This window comes from Gobio gobio, assembly GCF_949357685.1.
Source record: "Gobio gobio genome assembly, chromosome: 5".
Taxonomy (NCBI): Eukaryota; Metazoa; Chordata; class Actinopteri; order Cypriniformes; family Gobionidae; genus Gobio; species Gobio gobio.
This window is the reverse complement of record NC_137101.1, coordinates 26074680-26099708: the sequence shown is the minus strand read 5'-3', so window position 1 is coordinate 26099708 and position 25029 is coordinate 26074680. Positions and strand designations below refer to the sequence as shown.

The 25029-nt window shown below is 38.1% G+C and overlaps 2 protein-coding genes across 2 annotated transcripts in view; one reads left to right on the top strand and one right to left on the bottom strand.

The window, feature by feature from the left end:
• Positions 1-24962, bottom strand: part of lamb1b (laminin, beta 1b) — a 38392-nt gene extending 13430 nt beyond the window's left edge. Inside the window, exons 1-26 of the mRNA XM_079817179.1 lie at positions 24699-24962; positions 23319-23491; positions 21325-21460; positions 17843-17916; positions 17434-17622; positions 16906-16969; positions 15148-15347; positions 14958-15078; positions 14671-14859; positions 13997-14173; positions 13748-13860; positions 13592-13671; positions 13327-13462; positions 11757-11915; positions 11547-11668; positions 11351-11471; positions 10976-11165; positions 10672-10815; positions 10343-10574; positions 7396-7556; positions 7085-7309; positions 6615-6829; positions 6437-6533; positions 3737-4106; positions 526-710; positions 202-443 (exon numbers count right to left, since the gene is read on the bottom strand). Coding sequence (XP_079673305.1) covers positions 202-443; positions 526-710; positions 3737-4106; positions 6437-6533; positions 6615-6829; positions 7085-7309; positions 7396-7556; positions 10343-10574; positions 10672-10815; positions 10976-11165; positions 11351-11471; positions 11547-11668; positions 11757-11915; positions 13327-13462; positions 13592-13671; positions 13748-13860; positions 13997-14173; positions 14671-14859; positions 14958-15078; positions 15148-15347; positions 16906-16969; positions 17434-17622; positions 17843-17916; positions 21325-21460; positions 23319-23491; positions 24699-24732 — 4149 coding nt within the window. The 5' untranslated portion in view covers positions 24733-24962. The remainder of the gene's footprint in view (positions 1-201; positions 444-525; positions 711-3736; positions 4107-6436; positions 6534-6614; positions 6830-7084; positions 7310-7395; positions 7557-10342; positions 10575-10671; positions 10816-10975; positions 11166-11350; positions 11472-11546; positions 11669-11756; positions 11916-13326; positions 13463-13591; positions 13672-13747; positions 13861-13996; positions 14174-14670; positions 14860-14957; positions 15079-15147; positions 15348-16905; positions 16970-17433; positions 17623-17842; positions 17917-21324; positions 21461-23318; positions 23492-24698) is intronic.
• The window catches only part of taf3 (TAF3 RNA polymerase II, TATA box binding protein (TBP)-associated facto), a 996662-nt gene that overhangs the window by 469002 nt on the left and 502631 nt on the right, over positions 1-25029 (top strand). The window lies entirely within an intron of this gene.

Sequence of the window (25029 nt, the reverse complement as noted above, 5' to 3'; positions counted from 1 at the left end):
AGCTTTGATTCATTAAAATAATGTGCACATTGTTTAGATTCTAAAAGTTCTTAGGCTGTGTTTCTGAGACCTGATTGACATGCCACTAACATGCTAACACAAGCTCCTAAATCTCACAGGGTACTTGTGCGCCCCACTAGCCATTCAAATAACCCACTGACTACTATTTTTATTTTTTATTTTAAATGTAGTTTTAGTTACCTGACGGCTTAGTCGTGAAAGGTCTGTGGAGTCCAGTTCAAATCCAATTTTGTCCAGCCTCTGTAAATGCAGCTGATGTTTCAGGTTAAATTCTTTTTCTGTGGCATCTAGTTTGGCTTCTGTAACTTTCCGCAGAAAGGCAGACTTTTTGACCGTACTTTCCGGGTCAGAGACGGCTTGATTGACACGGAACTCCGCCCCGACAGATTCCCTGTTATACTCAATGATGCCGTCTGCCGCACCTACAGGAGATGATCACCACACACTTCAGACACACCACGTGTGTGTTGAATTTGAACCAGTATGTTTGTGTGCTCAACTCACCTCTGGGGTCTGAATGTTTAATGTTTAGAACCTGCCGCTGTTTGTCAGAGGAGATCTCTTGTAGGTTTTGGGCCTCCTTGGTCAGACTTTCCAGGTTCTCCACGGCCATCTGATGGTCAGTAGATACCTTCTCCAGATCGGTTTCAGATCGGTTCATAGACTTTCTCAGAAATGATGCTGTCTCACTGAGATCAGGAGAAATCGAATAGTATCAAAAAAGAAAAAAAAGAGAAATAAATCGAAGAGTATCAAAAGTAAACTGTGAAAAAGAACTTAGCATTCACAATGTCTCTGGTCTTGAAAACATCTTGAGTCCATTTTCCATGTGGAAAACTACCCCCCCCCCCAATCAATTAGTTGGTGGGTTGCCTGAATGGTTTTAGGTTTGCCTAACCCCAATCTTGGTGGGTGTTTACATAAGATACATTCTTGCATTGAAAAAAGCTAGAATAAGTGTTAAAAAAAGGATTTCAAGACAATTTTTTAAGGCAATAGATGCTGTTTACACCAAGTGTAGATAGCAACTAGATTCTATTTACACTAAGTGCAAATAGTTATATATTCTATTTACACTATGTGACAATAACAGCATTTTCTTAGCGATGCTATTATTTACACTAAGTGAAAATTGTGAAATAATCTATTTACACCATGTAAAAGTAGCAGTTCTTTGCAATATATGTAAATGCTATTCATACTTTATTTTGACAGATACATACTATTTGCACCTCAGTATTGTTGGACATTAACAGGATGCAATAATAACATAGAGAGTAAATGATTATATTTATTAAAATGATTAAATGGATGCCACCTTAATGGGACAATAAAAGCCCTCCCTACACCTACTACTAACCCTAACCAATAAATACTTTTATTATTATTAAACATTTCGTTAGGCACTTTATTTCCACTTTTGGAACATTTTCTTCATTTTTTTTTTTTTAAGTAAATGCTTTTCCGATGTGATATGTGATGGGAAAAGGGACAAGAGCGAGCTCGGAAAAATAACTAATGAATCAAAATATTAATTAATATCAACATATTCATAAAAAACAGATATTTATTAATTACTGCTACTAATAATAAAATTAATATTAGAATAATATTATTTGTAATAATATTTTTTGTTGTAATTTCTTCATGCTGTCACAGCACTTCAAGGTGGGCCAGGTGGTCCTTCATTGGTATTTGTCAATATATTTTTTAATAATGTCGTATGTCTTAAGACCTTCAACTATGGGGTACAACTATAACTAAGCTTTTATGATGCTGTCACCATAAATACTTTCACTGTATGGAAAAGAGCGGCGTGAACATTCTTCAAAACATCTCCTTTTACAGAGATGTATATGCAACAGTGGTCTTTCCATGAAAGTTTTAAAATGTTGTCTTTAAAGGTCCCATGGCATGAAATTTTCATTTTATGAGGTATTTCAACAATAATATGAGTTCCCCTAGCCTGAATATTGTCCCCAAGTGGATAGAAATGTTGATCGGTGTAAACCCGAGTTCTGGCTGTCTCTCTCTGCCTTTGAGAAAATGACAGGCCAGACGAGCCAATCCTGAAGTCTCCTGGTTTGACGTCCAAGCAGGAGCGGTTTCCTCCCTTTCCCCCGCCCAGAGAATCTGGCACGCCCATGCAAACACTCGAGATCATTAACGTTACTTGTGAACGAGTGAACACTGGCAGTTTCTCAGTGTTTGGATGTACAAATGAAAACAGAAGTCTTTCTTCAGTTCCTTCTGATCTGTGATTTCTTATGTGTAGCTTATTATTTATTATTTGTGGACACGCAGCGGCTTCTCTCTCTCTCCCGACAGAACAGTGTTTTCGTGTTTTCTATCTTGTGAGTCAGTGTTTTTGTACGTCCTTGTCGCGTCTATCTGTTCTAAAATGTGCATACAGTCTTTTCTGTTTAACATCAGCAGTCACATCTTTAGAGATAAACTTCACGCACGCCGAAGCTCGGCCTCCAACATCCCCGACCCCCAGTACTGCATCTGGCCCACAGCGGAGGCACCAAACGCGGCGTGAGATTAAGCAGAAGGAGGGTAAGCGTGAGCATATCTGGGCTAGGCTAGCCAGCTTTCCCCACAATAAACTGGATTACATTCGATTACTGCTGTTGTGTCTTTGTTTGCGCTGTGTAACGTTACTCAATGCGCGTCACTGACGCTTTTCATATGATTGGAACATATCTAGAAATAATGCTATAGTCAACACTTACTAACTCGTTCATCTCGCTGTAATGGTACATTGCATGTGTTACAAAGTTGGTAGAATAATGATGAAGAGGACTCGGTGTGACTGGGACTCGTGTTTATTCAGAACTCTCAGATACAAACACAATAAACTCGCGCTGACTGACAGCGCTCTCATAACTCAGTAGTTACTATAAATAACTTTGTTAGCAATCGCTTCGTCTCCGTGATGTCCGGTTCGCGAACGAATCATTCTTTTGAATCGGTTCTTTTTAGTGAACCGAACCAGTTCACCAAATCGGACTGAATCGTTCTAAACGGTTCGCGTCTCGAGTCAGCGCTGATCCATAATTTACTAAAGTTACTAACTTTCTGACATGAGTGACAGCCCCTCCGACTAGAAATAAACTAATAACCTGAAGTATATGCTAGTAACTACAGCAGTTCACCCTGAACTGAGAAATGCTGAGAGAACTGATGAGAAGTGAACACAGGTCCATCCGTCTCTCTGGCAGACTCGTGCCTGCTCGTGCCTCGTTAAACCACGCCCCCTCCGCTCATTTAAAATGCAAATATGTCAGCCAATCACAACAGTGGGCGTTTTTACTGAAGTCTCACAGCAGACACGCCTCTTGAAGCAGGGCATTCAGCCACAGGGCAAACAGCAGTATAGAAAAAATGCCTTTTATTTCTAAATTATGACATTTTATGATGTAAAAATCATACTAATAATATAAGTACACCTCAGAAAACACTATAAAATAATAGAAAAATGCCATGCCATGGGACCTTTAATGTTGTATAAGTTACTGTTAAAAATCAATTGTGCTATGGAGAAAATAAATGTGATTTTGTATTTCTGGAACTAGGCTATTGCACTCTACTTCAAAAAAGAAAATCACATGCAATTGGAATGGTATGAGAGTGAATTAATTCACTTTAAACGAAGAGAGTATATAAAAAGGAAAACAATGGCGTGATATGTGTGTGGATGTGTTATACATACTTGGCTTGCTGCAGCATCCTCTGTGTGTGTGAGAGAGTTTGTTGAACCTTGTCATCTTCCAGTATCTCTCTGAGCTGTCTGGTTTCAACCTCCAGACTCGATATGATGTCTTTATAGGGTGTAGCCCCGCCCGTCTCTTTCATATCCTCTACTGTATTCACCAGCCTCTGCGTGTGATTGGTCAGTTCTCCCACATTAACATCCCATTCGCGAAAACACTGATGACACGCCTCGCAATCAGGAAAGGTCCCCACGTATCCACGGCCACACGAGTCACACCTTCGCCCGGACACACCCTCTACGCACACACACTCTCCAGACATCTTATTACACTGTTGAGTGGCAATGCCTCGTGGGTCACAATCACATGCTGGAACACAAACATGCACAAATGATTTGAAATATGAAATGGTGCCAAAATTCTTCATATGATTTAAAATCTTGGATGTGAGTGCTGGAAGGAACAGTGCATTCTTGTATGCGTGTGTGTGTGTGCTGGAATGTGTGAGAAAGCATCTGTTTATTACCACGCATGATATACTAGGCGTAAAAACAGCTGGTTTTAATGCCCAAAAATATATAATTTTATTATTTTCTAATTTACAATTTTATTTTAAAATTATAATCACTGTATACAGTCATGCAAATCTGATGAGTTATCACTGAGGATAACCTCATTACTAAATGTGTTTAAGAAAATAATTGTCTTAAAATGGTCTTTATGCAGAATATAATTGTATATTTTCTTTCTGCTTGTTATTGGGATGAAGTGTGACAGTTTTGTGTAGTTCAACAGTTGTTTTCAGAGTATTCCTTTGGAACATTATGGCAATTTTCAAGCTTATTTTTTTCTTTTTGGGATGATCGGAGCTTGTTTATCTCTATACTGGAATTTTTTTCTTGGCCCTTGACCTTGAAACATAAACATAGATTTTTTGCTGTACAGTATTTCAGGTTTTGTCTAAACTCTCTGCCAATAGAACACTGTTTACGGTGTTCATTTGACTGAATCGAAGATTGTGCATGTAAACGCAATTATTATCCCCAAACCATTCAAATTCACTTGAAACGTACAATGTTTCACATAAGTGCTTACTTAAGTGCACCACAAAGATAAAAAGCATGGAAAGAAATAATGTTTGTTTGGTTGTATTACAAAAAGAACAAATCACACACTTATACTTAAAGAGGCAGCAGACCCTTATTCAAATAAACTCTGGGTCTCTTGGACTCTTTCTGTAGAATATCAGAGAGAATTGAATAAATCACACTGACACAAATAAACACTTATGTATAAACTTTCCAACCAGTTTCCAAACATTCTGGGAGTTTATTTACGTGGTGCGCATGTGTTTGTTTTTAGCAGCCCAGTCTCACAAGGGAAACTTTGTCAGCGTACCACATGCAGGAACATTGTCTGGTAACATTTTAACCTTGTATCGTATCCATCTGAGTCTTTGGACACTATCATGCTTGAGTAAAGCAGATGGAAGAATTAGGAATACATTAACTAGAACGAAATCACAACAAAATCAACTGCTGGCCAAGATATCAGAGATTTCATAATGACTTTCTGGAATTAGCTGAGTGGAGATGCAAATAAGCATTGGTGGTATTTCCCTGTGAAAGTGTGTTTGTTTGTATTTGTGTGTGGTTAATGTGTTCAAGGCCGCATTTACAATGGTTTAATTTTTTTCACAGATATCAGGCAGATTGGATCTTGATTCTGTTCTTCATGCGCCATTATTTGTTAAATGTAATAATAATTGGTTAAATCTGGTCTGACATCTTCACTTCAGGTCATGTTAACAAATGCATGAGCATTTTCAGAATCAACAGCTTTGTTTTCAGACTTGCACATTTTGTTTATCGCAATATCGCAAAAACAATTTGTGAATAAATCAGCGTTTCTATTTAATGTGTTCAAGAGACCAAAATGTAAATTTTCAAAGAAACTGTATATTTAAAAAAATTAAAAAAATCATACTGAGAAAATATTAATATATTATTTGATACACTGTATACTGAAAAAATATTAATTTAATATATATATATATATATATATATATATATATATATATATATATATATATATTATATTATATTATATTATATTATATTATATTATATTATATATATATATATATATATATATATATATATATATAGTAAAACCTCCAAACACATAGAAATAACTGCAATATAAGATCACAAAAAATTATAATGCACAATTTTTCATCATTGTTACATGACAAATTGGTTGAAATCTTCATTTGGCAATCAGGTCATGTTAAGAAATGCATGAGAATTTTACGAATTAGCTAATTTAATTTATCGCAATATCAAATTTTTCTTTTTTTTTGCGAAAAAAAGCAGTGGTTCCATTTAATGTGTTCAAGGAAATATTTCCCGAGAAACAGAATCGAAATAGAAATGAAAAGGAACATTTTAGCTCTTGTGGATTTAAAAATATATATATATTTTGGAATATTTCTTTTCATCTTGTTGTTTCCATCCATTCTTTTTTATACATTGTACTAATAAAATATGTTGAAGGAAACGTGCGCCATGAAATTGAGGGTTAAATTGTGCTACTCAACTGAATTACACAGTGTGCTCGAATATTAGTACAGCAGTAATCGGACTCCACTCACATGACCCATTGCGCGGGCCAGTTGCGATGACGCAGTGCAGACTCACCGTGGCATTGCACCTCAGGATTGCCCCAGAACAGTTCCCTGCACTCCTCACACGTCCTGCCTCCAAAACCAGGCTTACAGGAACACTGACCTGACAGCTGAGATAAGTGGATAATTCAACTTATGATTTATGATTGATTTAGTCAACTTGTCATAAATATAGGTGTTTGTATTTATACCAGGTCACAAGAGGAACTGTGCGAGTGTTCTGGGTGGCACTGGCAAGGTTGACATCCTTTGCCACTGTTGATGTTCCATGTGTTGGGGGCACAGCGGTCGCAGTGCTGACCCTCCACACCAGGCAGACATGGGCACTGCCCGCTAACCCTGTCACACTCACACAAGCCGTCAACACAGCTTTGCCTGGAACTTCCCAAAAGCTGGCACATACACCCTAAAGACAAAACGATAAAAAAAAAAAAAGATTTGTTTTCCTTGTATGGACAAAAACATTCTTTAAACTTATTTTCTTTTGTGTTTCGCAGAAGAAAGGATGTCATGGAGGAAAGGACAACAAGCGTATACCACATTCTAAAAAGAGCATGGATGAACAGATGGATTTTTAAACACAATCACACACACTGCATGCGCACACATGTAGCCAATCAAATGCAGCAGAGTAATGCGTTTGTTTACATTGCATACTTACTCCTGCAGTTCTGTGTATGGGCGTCTCCATAGTAGCCACGTCTACAGTACTGGCACGCATTGCCATCGGTGTGGAACAGGCATTTGCGACAGGCACCCGTGCGGGTGTCGCATGATTCAGGGTCTTGCATGTTAATATTTCCGTTACACTGACATGGCTGGCACCGCCCCCCTGGTACCTGAGGGTTACCATAATAACCAGAGGTACATTCCTCACATTTGGGTCCTAGAAGGTGGAGTAGGAGTGAGAAGTGTTTTATATGTGAAATTTAAGAAATTGTTTCTGTTCTGTTCTCCTACTGATGCATTTACCTTTGTAGCCTGAGGTACAGACACAGTGCATTTGGAGAGAGTTGGGGTTTTGGTAACAGCTCTCAGCAAACTGCATTCCGCTTCCAGGTCCGTTAGGGCACATACAAGGGCGACACGGCTCTCTTAAGCCCAAAGTTTTACGGTGATAACCACTTTCACACCTGGAACAGAGTTTCAGGAAGCACACATGTATTTATTTTCGTTGCTCAAGAAGTAGAGCATTGCACTGGCAACCCTAATGTCATAGATTCATTTCTCAAGGAATGCATGAACCAATACAAATGTTTACCTTGAGAGTGCAATGTAACTTTGGATAAAAGATCAGACAAATGCCTAAATGTACATTAAATAGAATTTACTCACCCTCAAGTTGTTCCAAACCTGTACGAATTTCTTTCTTCTGCTGAACACAAGATATTTTTAAGAATATCGGTAATCAAAAGGTTGATGGGCCACATTGACTTCCATAGTATTTTTTTTCCCATGCTATGAAAGTCATTTGGGCTCTAGGCCTGTTTGGTTAACCATATTCTTCAAAATATCTTCTTTTGTGTTCAGCAGAAGAAAGAAATTCACACAGGTTTGGAACAACTTGAGGGTGAGTAAATTATGTCATCATTTTCATTTTTGGGTGAACCATCCCTTTAATAAGAAGGTACCTGCTTCTGGGTAAAGCCACTTAATTAAAACTTTCAATGTTTTTCACAGGGGTATTTCTACATTTCTGAGGGATTTGTGTATATTTAATGATGGAAACAATGTTTCATTGAAATTAACTTTCAATATAAACAATTAAGACTATCTATAAGATTAGATCAAATACTACAGCATTTGTAAATATTTCATAGCTCTGTAAAAGAACCACCAGGATACTTTTTAAATAACTGGCTTCTCAAAAAACTAACTGAGCCCAGAGGGCGAGCTGCACTACATGTCCTAGGAAGTGCAATTATGGTTCATTCTACAGCGATTGGACAAATACAGCACACAATGAGCAAGAAGCTTGTTTTAATAGTTGCTGGTCTGTCTGTCATCTGCTATGATTTTGAAATGACAAAAAATAGTAGGCTCTCTCTTCATCATTCCATCACTGTTTTATATTTTTTCACTGTTTTCCTCAGACAAGGAGACTAAACGTAAAAGTTCCTGCACAAAGTGTGTGAATATTTAATGATTCAAGGTTATTTATTAGCGCCTTATTATTATATTATTAGGCATTGTCGCCCACCCCCCTTTTCAGAATTTTTAAAAACTCTTTGTTAAAGAGTTATAAGCCATGAACCAAGCTAACGAGCTATGAGGTGAATCACAACACTACAAACTTTGATTTGAAGAAAAAAGATTTTGAACATCAGACCGTGTGCTTAATCCAACCAATAAGTGCGAGAAGAAACATGTATATATAGCCGCCCCTCACCTCTGTCCCGTGACAGTTTTACAGCAAACTCTTCACAACCCCAATGCCTCTCGGCTGGTTCATATCCCAGTCATGGAAGCGGGGGGAGTACTCTGTGTTCCGGCCAAATATGCATGCATTACCATATCTGATCTGATTACATGTACAAGCAAACTCGTGAAACGGCTTTAGTGAGTGAAAGAACTACAATCCCATGAAGCATTGCAAACAGCATAATAGAAATTAAAACGATGGAGGAATATAAAACTACTCGTTTCCAAATGTTGATTATATACATAAAACTATATATTTTAAGTTAATTGCAAAATATGCAAATATATATATATATATATATATATATATATATATATACTGTATATATATACAAACTTTAAGTATTTTGAGAGCGAAGATAGATCGACTCAATTACGTTACTTGGAGTGCCTCAAGGGAGTAGGTGGAGCTCTTTTGGTGCCTTGCTTTTTCGAGTCTCTGATTGGTGTAATTTTTGTATAGCAAAAAATAATCTGAAATAATTTGTGGGGTGAATGATGGCTTCAGCCGAAGCAAATATCATGGGTTAACAACCTCTTAGTGTCAGGGTTTTGTGACAGAGCCCTGACATTACATATTTGTCTTGTCTTTGTGTGAGTGTAGGGTCTCGAATGTGCTCAAGTCATACACTCTCTTGTCTCCATGTCTTGTCTCCTTGTTCTCATGTGAGCGTATGGGCTGTGTTCTTTCACCCACTGTGCGCTCTTGTCTTGTGAGCGCTTAGTTAATATTTTCTTTGGCCAGGTGCTCTTGTGTTGTCATGTTCTGTGTAGCACCCGATTTGTTTTCACTGGCCGTGTGCTTTCATGTCGTCATGTTTTGTGTGAACACGCAGTCTATGAGTGTGCTCATTGGCTCGCGTGTTCATCTTTTGTTTTGTGAGCACATGGCTTGTAATTTTGTCTTTGCTGGCCATGTGCTTGTGTTTGTCATGTTTGGTGTGAGCACATGGCTTGTCATGCATTTCCTTGTGCCATGTGCTCTCCTATCTATTGTCTAACCCCGCCCATCTTGTTTCCTGATTATTGGTTAATTTGCCTTCCCTCATTACCTTCTTTTGTTTGCGTCCCTATTTATTCCCCTTGTGTTTGCAGGCCTGTGCTGGTTCGTCGTCTAAGGTACCCTTCTTGTGTCCTGACCCTGCCAAGTCTAGTTCTGGAATCTTGCTGCCTGTCTTGTTTCCCCCACGGGGTAGTTTTTGTTTGTTTTGTTTTATTTTTATAATGAATAAATAACCCTTTACTTTTGCATCTGAGTCCTCGCTCCTTTCATCACCCAAACCCTGACACTAAGCTTTATTGTAGGTCTGTCTTTAAAAGGTTTATAAGTTATTGTTCATTTTCATTTTCCATATTGTTTAAAACTGTATACTGTATCTTTGGCTCTGGAGCAGATAATCAAGGGTTAAAACTGGTCTTTACTCTGGGTTTAAAAAGACATTAACCCAGGGTAGTTTAAAAAGGGCAGTGTAAAAAATCCTATGTTAGGCTCTCCTACCTCTCACAGTTGTGGCCTGTGGTGTTACCCCTGCATTTCAGACACTCGCCAGTAAGCGGGTGGCACTGTTCGCTGTTCCCGTTACAGGAGCAGGGCTTGCATTGAGGGAAGCCCCAATGGTTGGGCTTACAGTTGCCACAGTGATGCCCATATGCCCCTGGCACACATAAACACTGGCCCGTGGTGGGGTGGCAGAAAAGGTTCTGAGAGCCCAGCGGGTTACAGTCACAGGCTGATGAGAAAGGGATCGGAACGTTAATGTTATTCTGTGCTAATGGCTATGTTGGTGTTGACTTGTGTACATGTGCATGTGTGTAGTGTTCACTAACATCTACATCCCGAGGGTCCAAATTGGTAGGTGGCCGGGGCACAGGCATCGCAGTTCCTTCCTGAAACATTGGGTCGACACTGACACTGCCCACCGTTAACGTCACACACTGTGCTCAGAGAACCTCGTGGGTCACACCTACATTCTGCCAGTGATAAATAATTGAGAGACAATTGAGGTTTATTCAAACTAAATAGCAATATAATGGCTGTGTCCGAAAGCTTCGCTGCCTTATCAAGCAATGCCTTCTCAGGCTATTTAGACTATTTCTTGCTTAGTTTTTATCATTTTTTTGACTGTCTCACCCAGAGCTCCATTGTGTAGTAGAGATGACACACTGAAGATGAAGTCTCTGCAAATATCCGTCAAGGGGATTTTAATAACATTTTGGCTCCGTTCCATACATCTGTATTTCTTGAACATCTCCCAGTCATCCTTCTGCTGGAGTCCCTCAGAAAATAGATCCAGGTCTTGCACCTCTGGCAGAAGCACTATCTACAGAAGTCAGAAAAAAAGGTCATTAGGCATGATTATTGCAACAAACCACTGTGTTTGATGGTTGTGAATATAAAGACAGAGGACAAATGGATTTGCATTAGTTTATATGTGTGTAATTGCAAATGTAAGTTGGTTTATTTAATGTTATATTCATGCACAAATTGAAAATTAAATAAACTTACTGAATCGACAAGTGTGTGAGGAGAAGAGTGATAGCTGTATGATGAGTACTGTGGGAAGTTCATTTTCACTGTGTAGTTCTGACCCTTCTCCAAACACACTGGCCCACGCAGAACTACATATCTGAAACACACAAACACACGATTAGGAGTCAAATACACAATAAACAAAACTAAACACATGCTAATGCAACTTTACCTGGATCCAGGGTGCAGTGAGATGGTCTGTTCATCATTGTATGTAGAAGTGCAGTGTGCTGTTGTATAATTGATCTTGGGCCGCTCTATCTTTACTACAACCTGCTCCCATTCATCTGGCAACTACAATAAATGCATCAAATACATGTACTTGGTTGTTTGTGACCATGTATGCGAGTTATAAATTGAATATTGTATGCGTGTTTATTACCAGTGGTTCATAGCGGATCATTAAGTTGTATTCCATAGATTGTGGGAAATTGTAAATGGTGAATCTCAGTGTTTCACCCTCTGGTACGTTAACAAATCCTGTACCCGTCCAGGTGGGTTTACGATCCAAAGGAAATGGTCTTTGAACCACTTTTACTGCCTGCATACAATCAATAAAGACTTGCATTTATGCATATCAATAAATTTGGTTCTGTTACATGTTACAGTGAACAACTCAAACACTCATTGGGTATCATTCAGAGAACAGCAGGATGAGCAAAACAAATTTCTGTGTATATCTTTCATAAAACTATTTTTACAAACATTTTCTTATTCAGTTTTTTCATAAAAGCAAATGACTTACATTTTTGTCATTAATTTGCTAATGGAATCGATAAATTGTCACCATTAATAAGTACAAACGATTTTTATGTAAATTAACCATTATTTTTTAAAAGAAAAACTGATCCATTTAATTTGTTTGTAAAACTTTTCTAAGTAAATTTTTGCACTTTTCTTCTATTGTTGTTAAATTATTATTGACTATTTTTGTTAAATTTCGCATTTAGTTTGTAAAATCATTCTTAAGTGAACTGTCACACAATTGTTTTGTAAAACTATTGTTGAATAAATTGTCACATTCAATTAGTTCATAAAACCATTCTTGTGTAAATGATCACATTTCGTTTCTCAGTACAAGTAGTCTTAAGTAAACTTTCACATGCTGTTTGTTCATAAAATCATTGTCATGGAAACTTTTTGCATGTTAAGCCTTTTTTCAAGATTTACGAATACGAATCATATAAACTAAATGGTCCATTCCCTTGTTCAATTAAGATTTATACACAATTTTTTATTAAGCTCTAGTTTTCTTAACCTATTTGAAATTATTAATTCATAATATTAATGTATTATTCAATTCAATTTAATGGAATTTCACTATTAATTGAAATGTGCAAATCTTGAAAAAAGGCTTAAATGTTTTTTTGAGTGTATGTAAATAGTCACAATTTTAAAATGCTACATTTTGAAGATTTTTCGGTAACATAAAAATATTGTTTCATTTTGTTAACATTTGTTTCATTTGTTAACAAATGAAACAATATTTTAATGTTACCGAAAAATCTTTTGTTAACATTTGAACTAACAATGAAAAATACTTCTAAAGCATTTATTAATCTTAGTTAATGAAACAATATTTTAATGTTACCGAAAAATCTTTTGTTAACATTTGAACTAACAATGAAAAATACTTCTAAAGCATTTATTAATCTTAGTTAATGCTAATTTCTATATTTACTAACACATTATTAAATAAAAAAGTTGTCTGTTACCTGTTAATATTATTTAATGGACCTGAGCTAACATGAACTAACAATGAACAGTTGTATTTTCATTAACTAAAGTTAACAAAGATTAAGAAATACTGTAACGCATGTATTACTCATTGTTAGTTAATATTAGTTAATGGATTAACTAATGTTAACCAATGGACCTTATTATAAAGTGTTACCAAATTTTTTTTACTTGTGTTTCATGAATGAAGGCCAGTGTTCCTAGCTGACACTTACCGGTCCAAAGGAAGCATCCTCAGCTTCATATTTGTAGTGATCCAGTGCTGCGAAGTAGTACCCAGAATGCACTTGGTCACAACGCCTACCAAACATATGCCCCTTACAAGCGCACTGCCCTGTCTCCTGAGAACAACTACAGAGCAAACAAAATATATGCAAGAATATTTATATTGGCCTGGATAAATTCATTTGAAATAAAAAAATAATAATGAAATGACATGATAATTGATTATTTTTAAACAAAGTTGAAACGGGTACTTACTTATTATTCAAAGCCCCACCTATGTCACAGTCACATGGTTTGCAGCCATCCATATCATTACTGAGACCCCAGTGCTGAGGCTGAAAGGGAAAATTATGTTATGCTCAAGGACAAAAACACAAACCCAAAACACACATACTTATAATGCTCTCTTACCAAACACTGGCCGCAATTTCGTCCAGTCACAAGACGTTTGCAGAAACAGCTTCCTGTCTGAATATCACAGGGACTTCCTGCGGAGAGTGTGCCTAGAGGATTACAGCTGCATGCTGGGTCCACACAAAAGAAAGAAAAACATGATCATACACAGTGGCTTCAGAAAACAGGAAGTCTTTCAGAGGTCAAAGCCTTGAAAGAACATGAAACAAGCAGCTTGTGTGTATATATGTGTATGTGTTTACGCACACCGACAGCCTAATGGGTCGTCGCTGAGGCCATAGTGTCCCTTTTTACAGTGGTCACAACGCTGTCCCTCCACATTAGATTTGCAGCGACATTGGCCGGCAATCATATCTCTTCGAACATCCGTAGCGCTGTCACATAAGCCTCCGTTCAGAGAACCACGTGGGTCACAGTCACAGGCTAAACACAAACAGTCACCCTGATTTTCCCAAGTAAGACATGTTCTTGGATCAACATATTTAGTTGATCCCGGAACAACATTCCTTTCTGAAAATGTTGTCCTAACCCAACCCCTAAACCTAACCCTACCCATAAGTTATCCCTGAAATGATATGTGAATAACACTGATGTAGAAGCATCTAACACTGGTTATTAGCCTAAACTTGACATAAACTGTAAACGTGTCCCTCAAATCTGATTGGTTGATTGGAATGTTATTCCAGGATGAGCAAAGATGGTGATCCAGGAACATGTTGTACTTGGTGAAATCACGTTCACCCAACAGAAACACATAGATTACACAGTTCATTTTAATTTAATTAATCATTAACTGAATTTTAATTCATAATTAATCGAGTAACATCCCTTTAAGAAATGCATAATAACGCTTTACAGCATTATTTCTGCATAGGAACAGAAGAAAAGGTAGCCATTTTGAAAGCGCTAAACACACTTACGCTCGCAGATCCTGGGGTCTCGGATGTCTCTGTGAGGGTGCTTGTAGTAGAAGGGTTTGCAGTTCTCACACCATTGGCCCAGTGTTTTGTGCTGACAGTCATCACACACTCCTCCACTCCTGTTTCCCGTTGACAGATACACCGCCATGTCAAAGTGACAGGAATGTGAGTGATGATTACACTCACATCCTGAGAGAATGAGAAAAGAAAACACCAGATTAGTGAATAATATTCAATAAGGCGCCTGACTTAGGTATGTATTATAATATAATAATTGTTTGTCATACTCTTGCATGCGTTTGTCTCTCTGCCCACAGCTGGTCTCCAGGGCAGATCTTGGTAAAAGTCCTTACACTCCTCACAGTTGAGTCCAGTGGTGTGGTGATTACACATGCAATGACCGTGAACCTGCACACATACACATAGGTGAGCAGCACAAGTGATTGGTTTTTGATTATCGTTGTTGCGTGTACTTACCATGCCCTCAACCCCTGCCTCGTTTCCGACTGGTGCACACTTGGCGGCGTGGCCATAGCAGAAACAGTTGCCACGGACGACCATGTCATAGAGAGCATAATAGTATTTCTCTATCACCTCCTCTCGGCCATCAAACAGATTATCACCTAGAGTGTGCAACTTTTCCATCCGTACACGCAGATTTGTGATCTTCATTAGGTCTTTATGAACAAACAGACACGCAATGATACATCAGTAGTCAGAAAAAACAAATATGCACGTACAACAGTTATTGTAGGTTAAATTTCCCACTTTATTAACAGTCAGTCATTCTTGGAAAATTATGCCATTTGTGCAACATTTATCACATTATTAATTATTATTAATACCTTGACAAATGACATATGACATTATTTAATCAGTTTAATTCTGTTTAGTGTGTAAAGCATAAATAATTAAATGTGCTTTTCATCTGAATACCAGTCCATTCATCACTATTAAATCGAATTTTTTAAAAAATCTGCCAAAATGTTCTTTGTACTAAAAATTAAATATCATGCTTACTGCATTTTCCTGAAAAACGCTGAATTTTTCTTTGACCCTGACCTTGTGTTCAACCCTGTTATGTCATTTTCCCCAGTATGTTTACACTTACTGTACATTAGCCTAGACAAGCTCAACAGTTCAACTCTATTTCAGGAACAGTCATAGTGTACTGTTTATTTCCAGAAAGCAAAGCACATTTAAAAACTGATCAAATTTAGTAAGTTGCCTATTTAAATTGATTCCAACGTAAATTAAATATACCAATTTATTGTTCTATATGGAGCCCCTAATGGTGATGGGGAAAATAATAATGTATTTTTCCTCCAATCTCATATTTTTCCATCCCCATGTCCCTATGGCTCAGTGGTTCCCAACCCTTGTCCTGGAGTACCCCCAGCACTGCACAATTTTAGATGTCTCCCTAAAGAAACACACCCGATTCAACTTCATCAGCTCATTAGTACAAACTCCAATGCTGCGTCAGAAATCGAATACTTCCTTTTTATGAAGTGTGTGAAAAACAGTACGCCAAAAGAGTAGTATGTCCGAAAACATAGTATTCAATCAACAGTAGGTCGAAAAGTTCCCGGATGACATACTACTTCCGGTGAGATTCTGAAGTGCGCATTCAGACACTTTACTATCCCATGAGGCTACGGGAGGGATTTATGAATAGAGGTGAAGCGATGCAACTGACACTGTTGGTCACATAAGAGTAACAACATGGGGGATGCAGTACTTTCATTCATACTACACACATTCAGAACATACTTTTTTAACAGTTGCAAAGCAAATTCAAATTCAAATGATTTGAGTGACATTAGATAAGAGTGACATAAAAAATGTGCAGTGTTGGGGTTACTCCAGGACCAGGATTGGGACCCACTGCCTTAGGGGTTACGCAGTTACCCCTGTAGAGTTATTGTAGAGTCCAAAAAATAATTGTTGGACATTTTTTAAGCCTATAGGTTATAGTTCATAAAATTGGCCAATGAAAACCCCTATTTTGTAGATGACTAATTGAATATTGGGGAGGGGACCCTAGTAAATGTCTATGGGGATTGTGCCCATATTCAATGGTACTTTGGGACTGAGGTGGTGAAAAATAATTGTGGGAAAATTTTAAATAAAATGATCATTTAAAAAAATAAATGTTCAGTGCCAGGCACCAATAGCACCACAAAGCTTTCTATTGGTCAAGAGAGTTTCCGTGGTGATGTGCTATTTACTTACTCTGAGTATGTGGGTTGTAAGGGTCAGGAATCTTAAATGCAGGATCAAGTACCCTAAAAATGACCTGTTCACAAGTACACAAGAACAATGACTCAGGAATTTACAGTATATATATATTATATACAAGTTAGTAATGGGTATGACAATGTTGATATATTTGATCTTGGCGGAATAAATATACACTGCTACTGTTGGTTATTGACATTGCCAATACATACACGACATGCTGCAGCTGTACAATAAAGCGTATATGAATTACCCATAGCAGATCTATACAGGTGGTGCAGGGGAAAGTGGAGGGTTTCTGAAAAAGCGCTGCAACTGCTAAGGCAAATGCTAACCAAGTATTTGAAGGTTGAGTAGTGAGCTCATTGGCTGCTGATACAGCAGGAACCAATCAGCAGTGCCCTATAGAGAACGATGTGATTGCAAGCAGTTTGAGGACCTATCAGCCTGTGCCATCTAGAGTTTCATGACAGAACTTTGTATTTATATGAATATTTGTCTATATGCATGCAAATCACACACCTCTCCTTCTGTTGATGGCTCAACGCCAGAATAGCGGCTGTCACAAATGACGTCATCCACTTTTTTGATTGGCCCCCGAGGGATATGTGGAAAGGATTCAGAGCAGTTGAAAGCGTAGTAACGGTACACCTCCCAGCTCTGTCCAAAATCTGCAGAACGTTCGATCAGCATGGCTGCGGGCCGAAAGGTCTGCAGAAAACAGCAAAACGTTTACATTTACTTTCTCAAAAGCAGAAAGCTGAAATAGATTGTAGACACAACTGGTACCAAAGGTTTCTACAATGCTTTTGGGAAACACAGCCCTCGACTTGAAGAAAAGCACTTCAAACATATCTACACATATGTTCTACATTCCACAAGACTGTGTTCTAGTTCTGTGTTTATGTGTGTGAGAGAGTGTCTATCTCACCTTAAAGGTCATGATGAGGTGTGTGAAGTGGAATTCTGCCTCCAAATCCAGCTGAATGGTCACATTTTCAACTCCTGATTGGATGGGAATGGATAAATGAGTGAGGAAAGAAATAAATGAGGTGCAACTGTGCTACATGCTGGAGTGCTGCCCACGAGACTATCGGCTCCATCAAAAGTACTTATTTTAAACACAGTTTTAGAAAAGCATAGTAATATGTTAAATATTTGAGACTCCAAGGAATCGGGCACGAATAGTTTCCTCACTCAAAATATCAAAGACTGTGGGTTGTTTCATGGGAAAAATTAAATGTCCTTGATCTTCTGAAACAAAAGAGTTCACTGTCTTATGTAAACATACTGTAAGTTTGTTTCCAAAAAGATCATTCCTGCGCCCGGATATGTTTGTTTCCCTAGTATACAGTAGGTGCAAAACATTACATGAAATTAGTATTATGTCTGAATTTGTTGTATTATTTGTAATATAAAACAGCAGGCAAAATAAAACCGGACTTATTACTTCTTGACCTATTACTTCTGCCGGGATTCTAAAGTGTGCATCCAATAGACACTGGCAACCCAAATTACGCTGTAGGTCACATGACAATCACAACATGGTGGATGTAGTATTGCTTTATTCAGTGCTGTTAAACGTTTACATTCTCTTGCAAAATGTATTGCGGTCCCCCTGAGAAACTTGGCATTCGTTCACAAAAAACAATAATGTTTTTCCTCCCACCTCATATAATTTCCATCACAACAGTTTTGCAAGCAAATTCAAAGTTTCTTAGGGAATGCTAAAAGTTTGGTACTGAACACAAACATTTTGTGAGGAGCACATAGGTTCCTATCATACACACAGCGCAATGCGACGCCAGGCGTGGGGCCAGAGTTTTTTGCTAGTTTCAGCCCGACGCAGTTATCGTGTTGTTTAAATAGCAAATGCACGCACACCCATCTTTTTCGCCCACGGGCGTGTTGGTCTGAAAACGAGGTGTGTTCAGGCGCATTGTTGGCGCGTTGCTATTTTGAGGCAACTGAAAACGACTGCGACATTGACCAAAAAAAACCTGGTCTAATGTCAATAGCACAGTATTTTTATAGTCGGGTGCACTCTGCTTATTACACACACAGGGACGCGCAGCAGCACACAAACATTTTTACATTTTAAAAATGAAAGGATTTCTCTCTGGAGAAGCGTTCAGTCTTTCCGCTTGCAAATTCTGCCATTTAAATAGCGAATCCGCCGTGGTGCGAGCACAACTTAGCCTGACAAGCCAGACCCACATCAAGATGTTTGGTCTGGAAACTCACCATTGACAGGGCTCAATCCGAGGGGCGGGATAAACGGTTGTCTGTCAAATTCTCTGCACGCAATTGGATAGCGCCACAACCAACCGAAGCGGAGCTAACGTTAGTTGATAGATTAAACTCCGAACACATCTTCCTTTCTTACGAATGACTTCAGTGCCGTTCTTTGTTCTTTCCTCAAAGAAAAGCTTAACTCCAAGTCTTCCAGAGTAGTGGCCAAAACTGATTTGAAAGACGCTGATCGTCAGCTTCTTTGTTTACCTGTAGCTCCCGGAACCTCCGCAACTCCGCTCCGTCATTATAAGTCCGCCCACCGACTATATACACGATGTGATTGGCCTGACCAGAGTTTGTTTTTTCCAGCTCTGAGGTCTACCGAGAGTTGCTAGACTACACTCTCGCGGCAAAATAAATTTTCTGCCGCTAGGGTGCGTCTAGATTTCTAAGCTAAGCGCAACTGTCTTTTAAAGGAAATTTGAGATGAGACTCTAATTGGTTTATTGCATGTTACGCCCCAGACACACCCATTCCTCATTAAGAGACTAGGTACAACCCTTTTGGACCATGCGCCTTGTGCGCCGACCATTTTTTCCCTCATTGAACTAGCAAAAGTGGATTTGGACACGCCCTAAAACTAGCCTGGCTCCGCCCTCCTACGTACTTCCGCTCAATTTTAATTTTCCTTCAGTACTCTGTCTGGGATTGCGGTATATTTCTCCAGTCAAATTTTAACCGGTCCAATCAGTGAACAGAGGGAGTGGCTGAGAACGATGACGTTGATGTCGTGCGCTAGTTTGAGGTGACATACGTCACGACTAAACGTTAGCGATTGGTTATGGCAGATCCAGAGTGGCTCTGGGCAGATCCAATAGTTTTAAACTTCAACAGAGTACCCGCCTTCAAGGATGTTAACGCTTGTCAATGGAGAGTGGCCAGACTCTCTGTACAAATGAAATGTCCGAGAGTCTGGTAGGACCAGGCTACCCCAAAACACCTGCCCCATGCGCTTCAGACCATGCGCTCGGATCGTTAAAATAGGGCCCAAATTTTCTCTGAGGAAATGCAAAAGTATTAGCATGTCCCTTTAGATCTCCATACAAAGAGGTCATCTACATATTATATTACATATTATATATAGTAGCAAAAAAAGTCTGTTTAATTGTATTAGTCAGATATTGGGGGGAAAAAAATGCACAAATCTTTGACTAACATTATAAGTGGTCCATATGTAAACCATTGCCACTGTTGAAATTCACAGTACTTAAAATCACAATGAACATCCTTGAAACATCTTTTTTACATTTACTGGGAACAAGGGCGTAAAAAAAGTGCAGCACTATGCCAAATAAAGCATCCAAAGTCATGAATTCCCTGAATTAGTGATGCTGTGCCACACCCGTGGATTGAGTCTGGTAGCGTGACTGCTGTGGAAGCCAGTCGCTAGGGAGAGAGCAGGCCAGCTGTTTCCCACGCCCAGCGGCTGCATTCATCCCAGCTCTCACTTTCTCATTACCACTACTTCCTGTCAGCTCTTCTTCTGAGCGGAACCATTTCTTTTTCCATCCCTTTCTCTATTTGTCTATCCAAATTTCTGCCATGAGACACAGTGTTCTTTTGGGATGATATGAGAATTGTGAAATATAAATGTGTATATCATTGGTTTTCAGAATATTTTGAGTGCTATTGATCTTTGATAGGAGACTTGGAAGTGTCATGTTTATGTTTCATTTAAAGGGACGATTCACTCAAAAATGTTTTTTTCCTCACCCTCATGTCATTCCAAATCTTTATGTATTTCTTGTCTTTGGAACACAAAAGAATACATTTTGGTAACATAATGGTTAAATCTTGGAAGAATGTTGGTAAGGAAACAATTTTGGTGACCATAGACTTTATATTAAAAAAAAAACACTGAGACAAAATATATAGATAGATACAGAATAGAATACAATTTTTGGCTGAACTATCCCTTAAAGTTTCAACTTTTTCTCAGGTGTTTCCTCCAAACATTCTTGATAAAAATTCTCACAAATGAGAATACAGAGCCATAAAAATGTGAATAGCAAAGCTCATGAGAATTTTTTTTAGTTGATCTAACTTTTAAATGCAGCTACCTTCGTAAATCTGAGCTTAGTTTGAGACATTGTTGAAATCACTTCTAAAAGAGCTCACCATTCTCGGACTGCCACCAGGTTTTGAGGCGGTTGGGAGTGAAGGCCGTCACCACGTTCTCAATGGTGTGGCTGTTGGGGTGGGTGAACTCATTGTACATCCGTCGGGAATCGCATTCAAAACATTTCGTTTCGTCCTGACAGTGGACAGAGATCGAGATGCAGATGTTAGTGGAGCATGTGAGACATACCGTATAGCGTCTTTTGGGGGTTAGCGGAATGAAAAATACATTCATGCAGACAGCAGGAATCCAGATGTTCTGGATGTGCACCTGTTTTTTTCACCCAGCCTGTCATGCACATGACTCACCAACATAAACACATGTATATTTGTATACACAGAAAAACTCACACAGTCTAAATGGTCAAGCAAAACAAAACGTTTCATAATTTCTTGGTCGTTTTCTTTTCATACCATGAAAGTGAATAGGTACTGGTGCTGCAGAGCACTATAACGGCAGTCTAAATGACTATCCCCTGGTTTCACAGACAAGGCTTAAGCCTAGTCCCAGACTAAAATGTATGTTTGAGCTGTTTTAACTAAAAGTAACTTGGACTGACATATCTTACAACATGTCAGTGCCATTGTTTTGTCTCAAGGAAAGGTTTTATTTCTAAGACATGTTTATAAAAGCTACTTAAATGTCCTAATTGAACTAAGGCCTAAACCTGGCTTAATCTAAACCCTGTCTGTGAAACCAGGCCTACACTCTAAAAATGCTGGCTTAAAAACGGCCCAAGTTGGGTTGAAAAAGGACAAACCTAGCAATTGGGTTGTTTTAACCCAGCAGTTTTTAGAGTGTATATTTGCTATTTAATGTGCTATATTTTATATATAGTCTTATAAAGTCATTCAACTGTGTCTGGATTTTTCTGTAATGTTGATACTGATGATATTCCCTCTCACTGAAGCTCTGAAATATTATTCACAATTATGTCATTGGTTCTCTGTTTGCAAGTCGCATGAACCCATTAGTGATACTTTAATGGATACTTTTCCGTTTTATAATAAGGAAAAGAGCCACTAGAGCAAAACATCTGAGCTCCACATAAGAAAGAAAGACATACGAATTTGGAATGTCATAAAGCTGAGTTGTGTGAACTATTCCTTTAAGGTTTGATAGTATCTCATATCCACAAATCCAGATAACCAAAATTGCGTGTGCTAGATTTGTTGGACTGTTGCGTTCCAGATCCTTTCTGCACACAGTTCAGATCACAAGCATATCACTTGTTGGCATTTACAGTCAGACTTTTATTATGAGGGCCACACAGATAGTGTAACGGTCAAAACAGTGGCCTAAAGGGGTCTGGAACATCTGACAGGGTCCTTCATCCTCCCACTACATACTCTTCACACAGAGATCCGATTGTCTATCAGACAGTGAATATAAGTGTGGGAAGAAAAAAGCGAATGCTGTCTTTCCCACCCAACAATAGACATGGAGAAAAAATTAAAACAGAAATAAAAATATTTATAACGAAAACGATTTATTGTGACATTAATTTCATGACAATCAGATTTCCTTACCCCAAAATGGTCATTACTGCAACGCGTTTGGATGTTTTGCTTTTGTGTTTTTCTCATTATTCTCAATTGTGAATTACGTCATTGTAATAAAATAATGTATTTTATTATAATGCAATATAGTATATAAGTCATGTACAATAGACAGAGAAAATAACTGACGAAAACAACAAACAGATTTATGTAAAAAAAAACATCTGGGTGTATCTAACAAAATGTTTAAGCGTCACATGATTTCACATTATAATTATATTGCGCATAACGAAAAATAAGCCTATTTTAATAATTGATGTATTTTGACATTAATTATATGAAAATCAATAAATTATTCTGAAATGCACTCGGACATTTTAATTTAAAAATATTTTTTTTAATCAGTGTTTTGTATTTAAACCAATTCAACACATCATGGGATATGTGATGCTTTGCATGCTTGACTTTTATAGCACATAGGTTTGTTGCATTACCTGCAAATGGCTCAAGATGCAGAACTTCTCTGGTCCATCCAGTCCGCAGGTGGAGGAGGCCGTGAGCCGATGTGCTCTCCCTATCAGCAAATCACCCGTAGAGGGGTAACAGCTCCCCTCTGCACACTTGTCATTGTGATCAGGTAATTGTGCCAGGGTGTGCAAAGCAATGGCTAGGAGAAACATATTAATTTGATCACATTGTGCTAAAATATAATACAATGAAGGTTCATTTATAGGGGAGACTGAGGCCAGTTGTGTCACGATCGATAGATAGATGATAGATAGATAGATGATAGATGATAGATAGATAGATAGATAGATAGATAGATAGATAGATAGATAGATAGATAGATAGATAGATAGATAGATAGATAGATAGATAGATAGATAGATAGATAGATAGAACATTGGCATGTGACAGCATGCCCCAATAGAAAACCATACAAATCCACTGCTAGAGAAAATAAGCATTTGTGTATTTTGATTTTGATTAAAAATCCTACTGTAAATCAACCCTTGTGACAACTAGCCCCGGACTCCCCTGTAAAGATCAACGGTGAGATAGTTATGTAACTCATACATTCTATTTCATTTTAATGTGTAAACTATTACATAACTGAAACATTGTGTGAACTATGCACATGGTTAATCATGTTAGCTTCTGGTTACAGTAGAGTCTGTTCCTAATTATTGAAATGAATATCACATGGGAACGTTTATTGCCCTGATGGAGAGCATGCAGGATGATTGTCGCATGCAGGAAATCGAATGGGATGCACACAAACCTTTATACACTAAACCTGACATACAATATATAAATACATTTATAATGGATGCTGATTTTGGATCAAATTAAATTTCACAAATACCGCATACTCCCACATGAAAAAATACTATAGCATATTATAGTAAAATGACTCTAGTAAATACTATAGTGTTTTTGAACCGTAGTAAATAAACAAAGTGTAGGAAATACTATAATATACTACAATTTACTGTAGTATCTTTACTATAGTATGGTTCAAAAACACTATAGCATTTTCTAGAGTCATTTTACTATATACCAACTATAGTATTTTTTCATGTGGGCTGAACCATTCTTCCCATACTTTTATACTTAACAGTAGGAATAATAACAAAATAAACAAAGTTTCAGGTTATAACTAAAATTAAGAATTTTTAAGCACCACTAAACAACTTTACTCCATGTAGCCTACTGGTACCGTACAGAGCCCAACAGCCAAAACATCTGGTAATGTCAAAAACAACAATAAATCTTGGTCACCATTAAACTCCTGGTCAAACACAAGCTGTATCAAATGAAAACCGGATGTTGTTAAACATTTTTATGGAAGAATACTGATAAACAAAACTTACAAATCGTAAGAGCTGTAGTCTGGAAAGTCCACATTGTTGCTCTTGTAGACTACTCCAGCAGGGTTTTCCAGAACTGAATAACTGCGTGTGGAGCGTGGGAGAAGCGAAGCTCCCGCCCATGATATTAAACAAACGCTGATTTACGCGTGTAGTGCTGCCACAAACGTCAAACACTCTCGCGGTGTCACAAATCCTTAGGAAATGCCTACCAATACAGCATTTGTGGGAAGTATGTCTCTAGAATAAACGTGAATCTTAAGGCGCGAGCGCGAATAGCATTTTTGGGCATCATAGGCGCGGTTCCAAACAACACACAGCGTTCTTTTTTAAA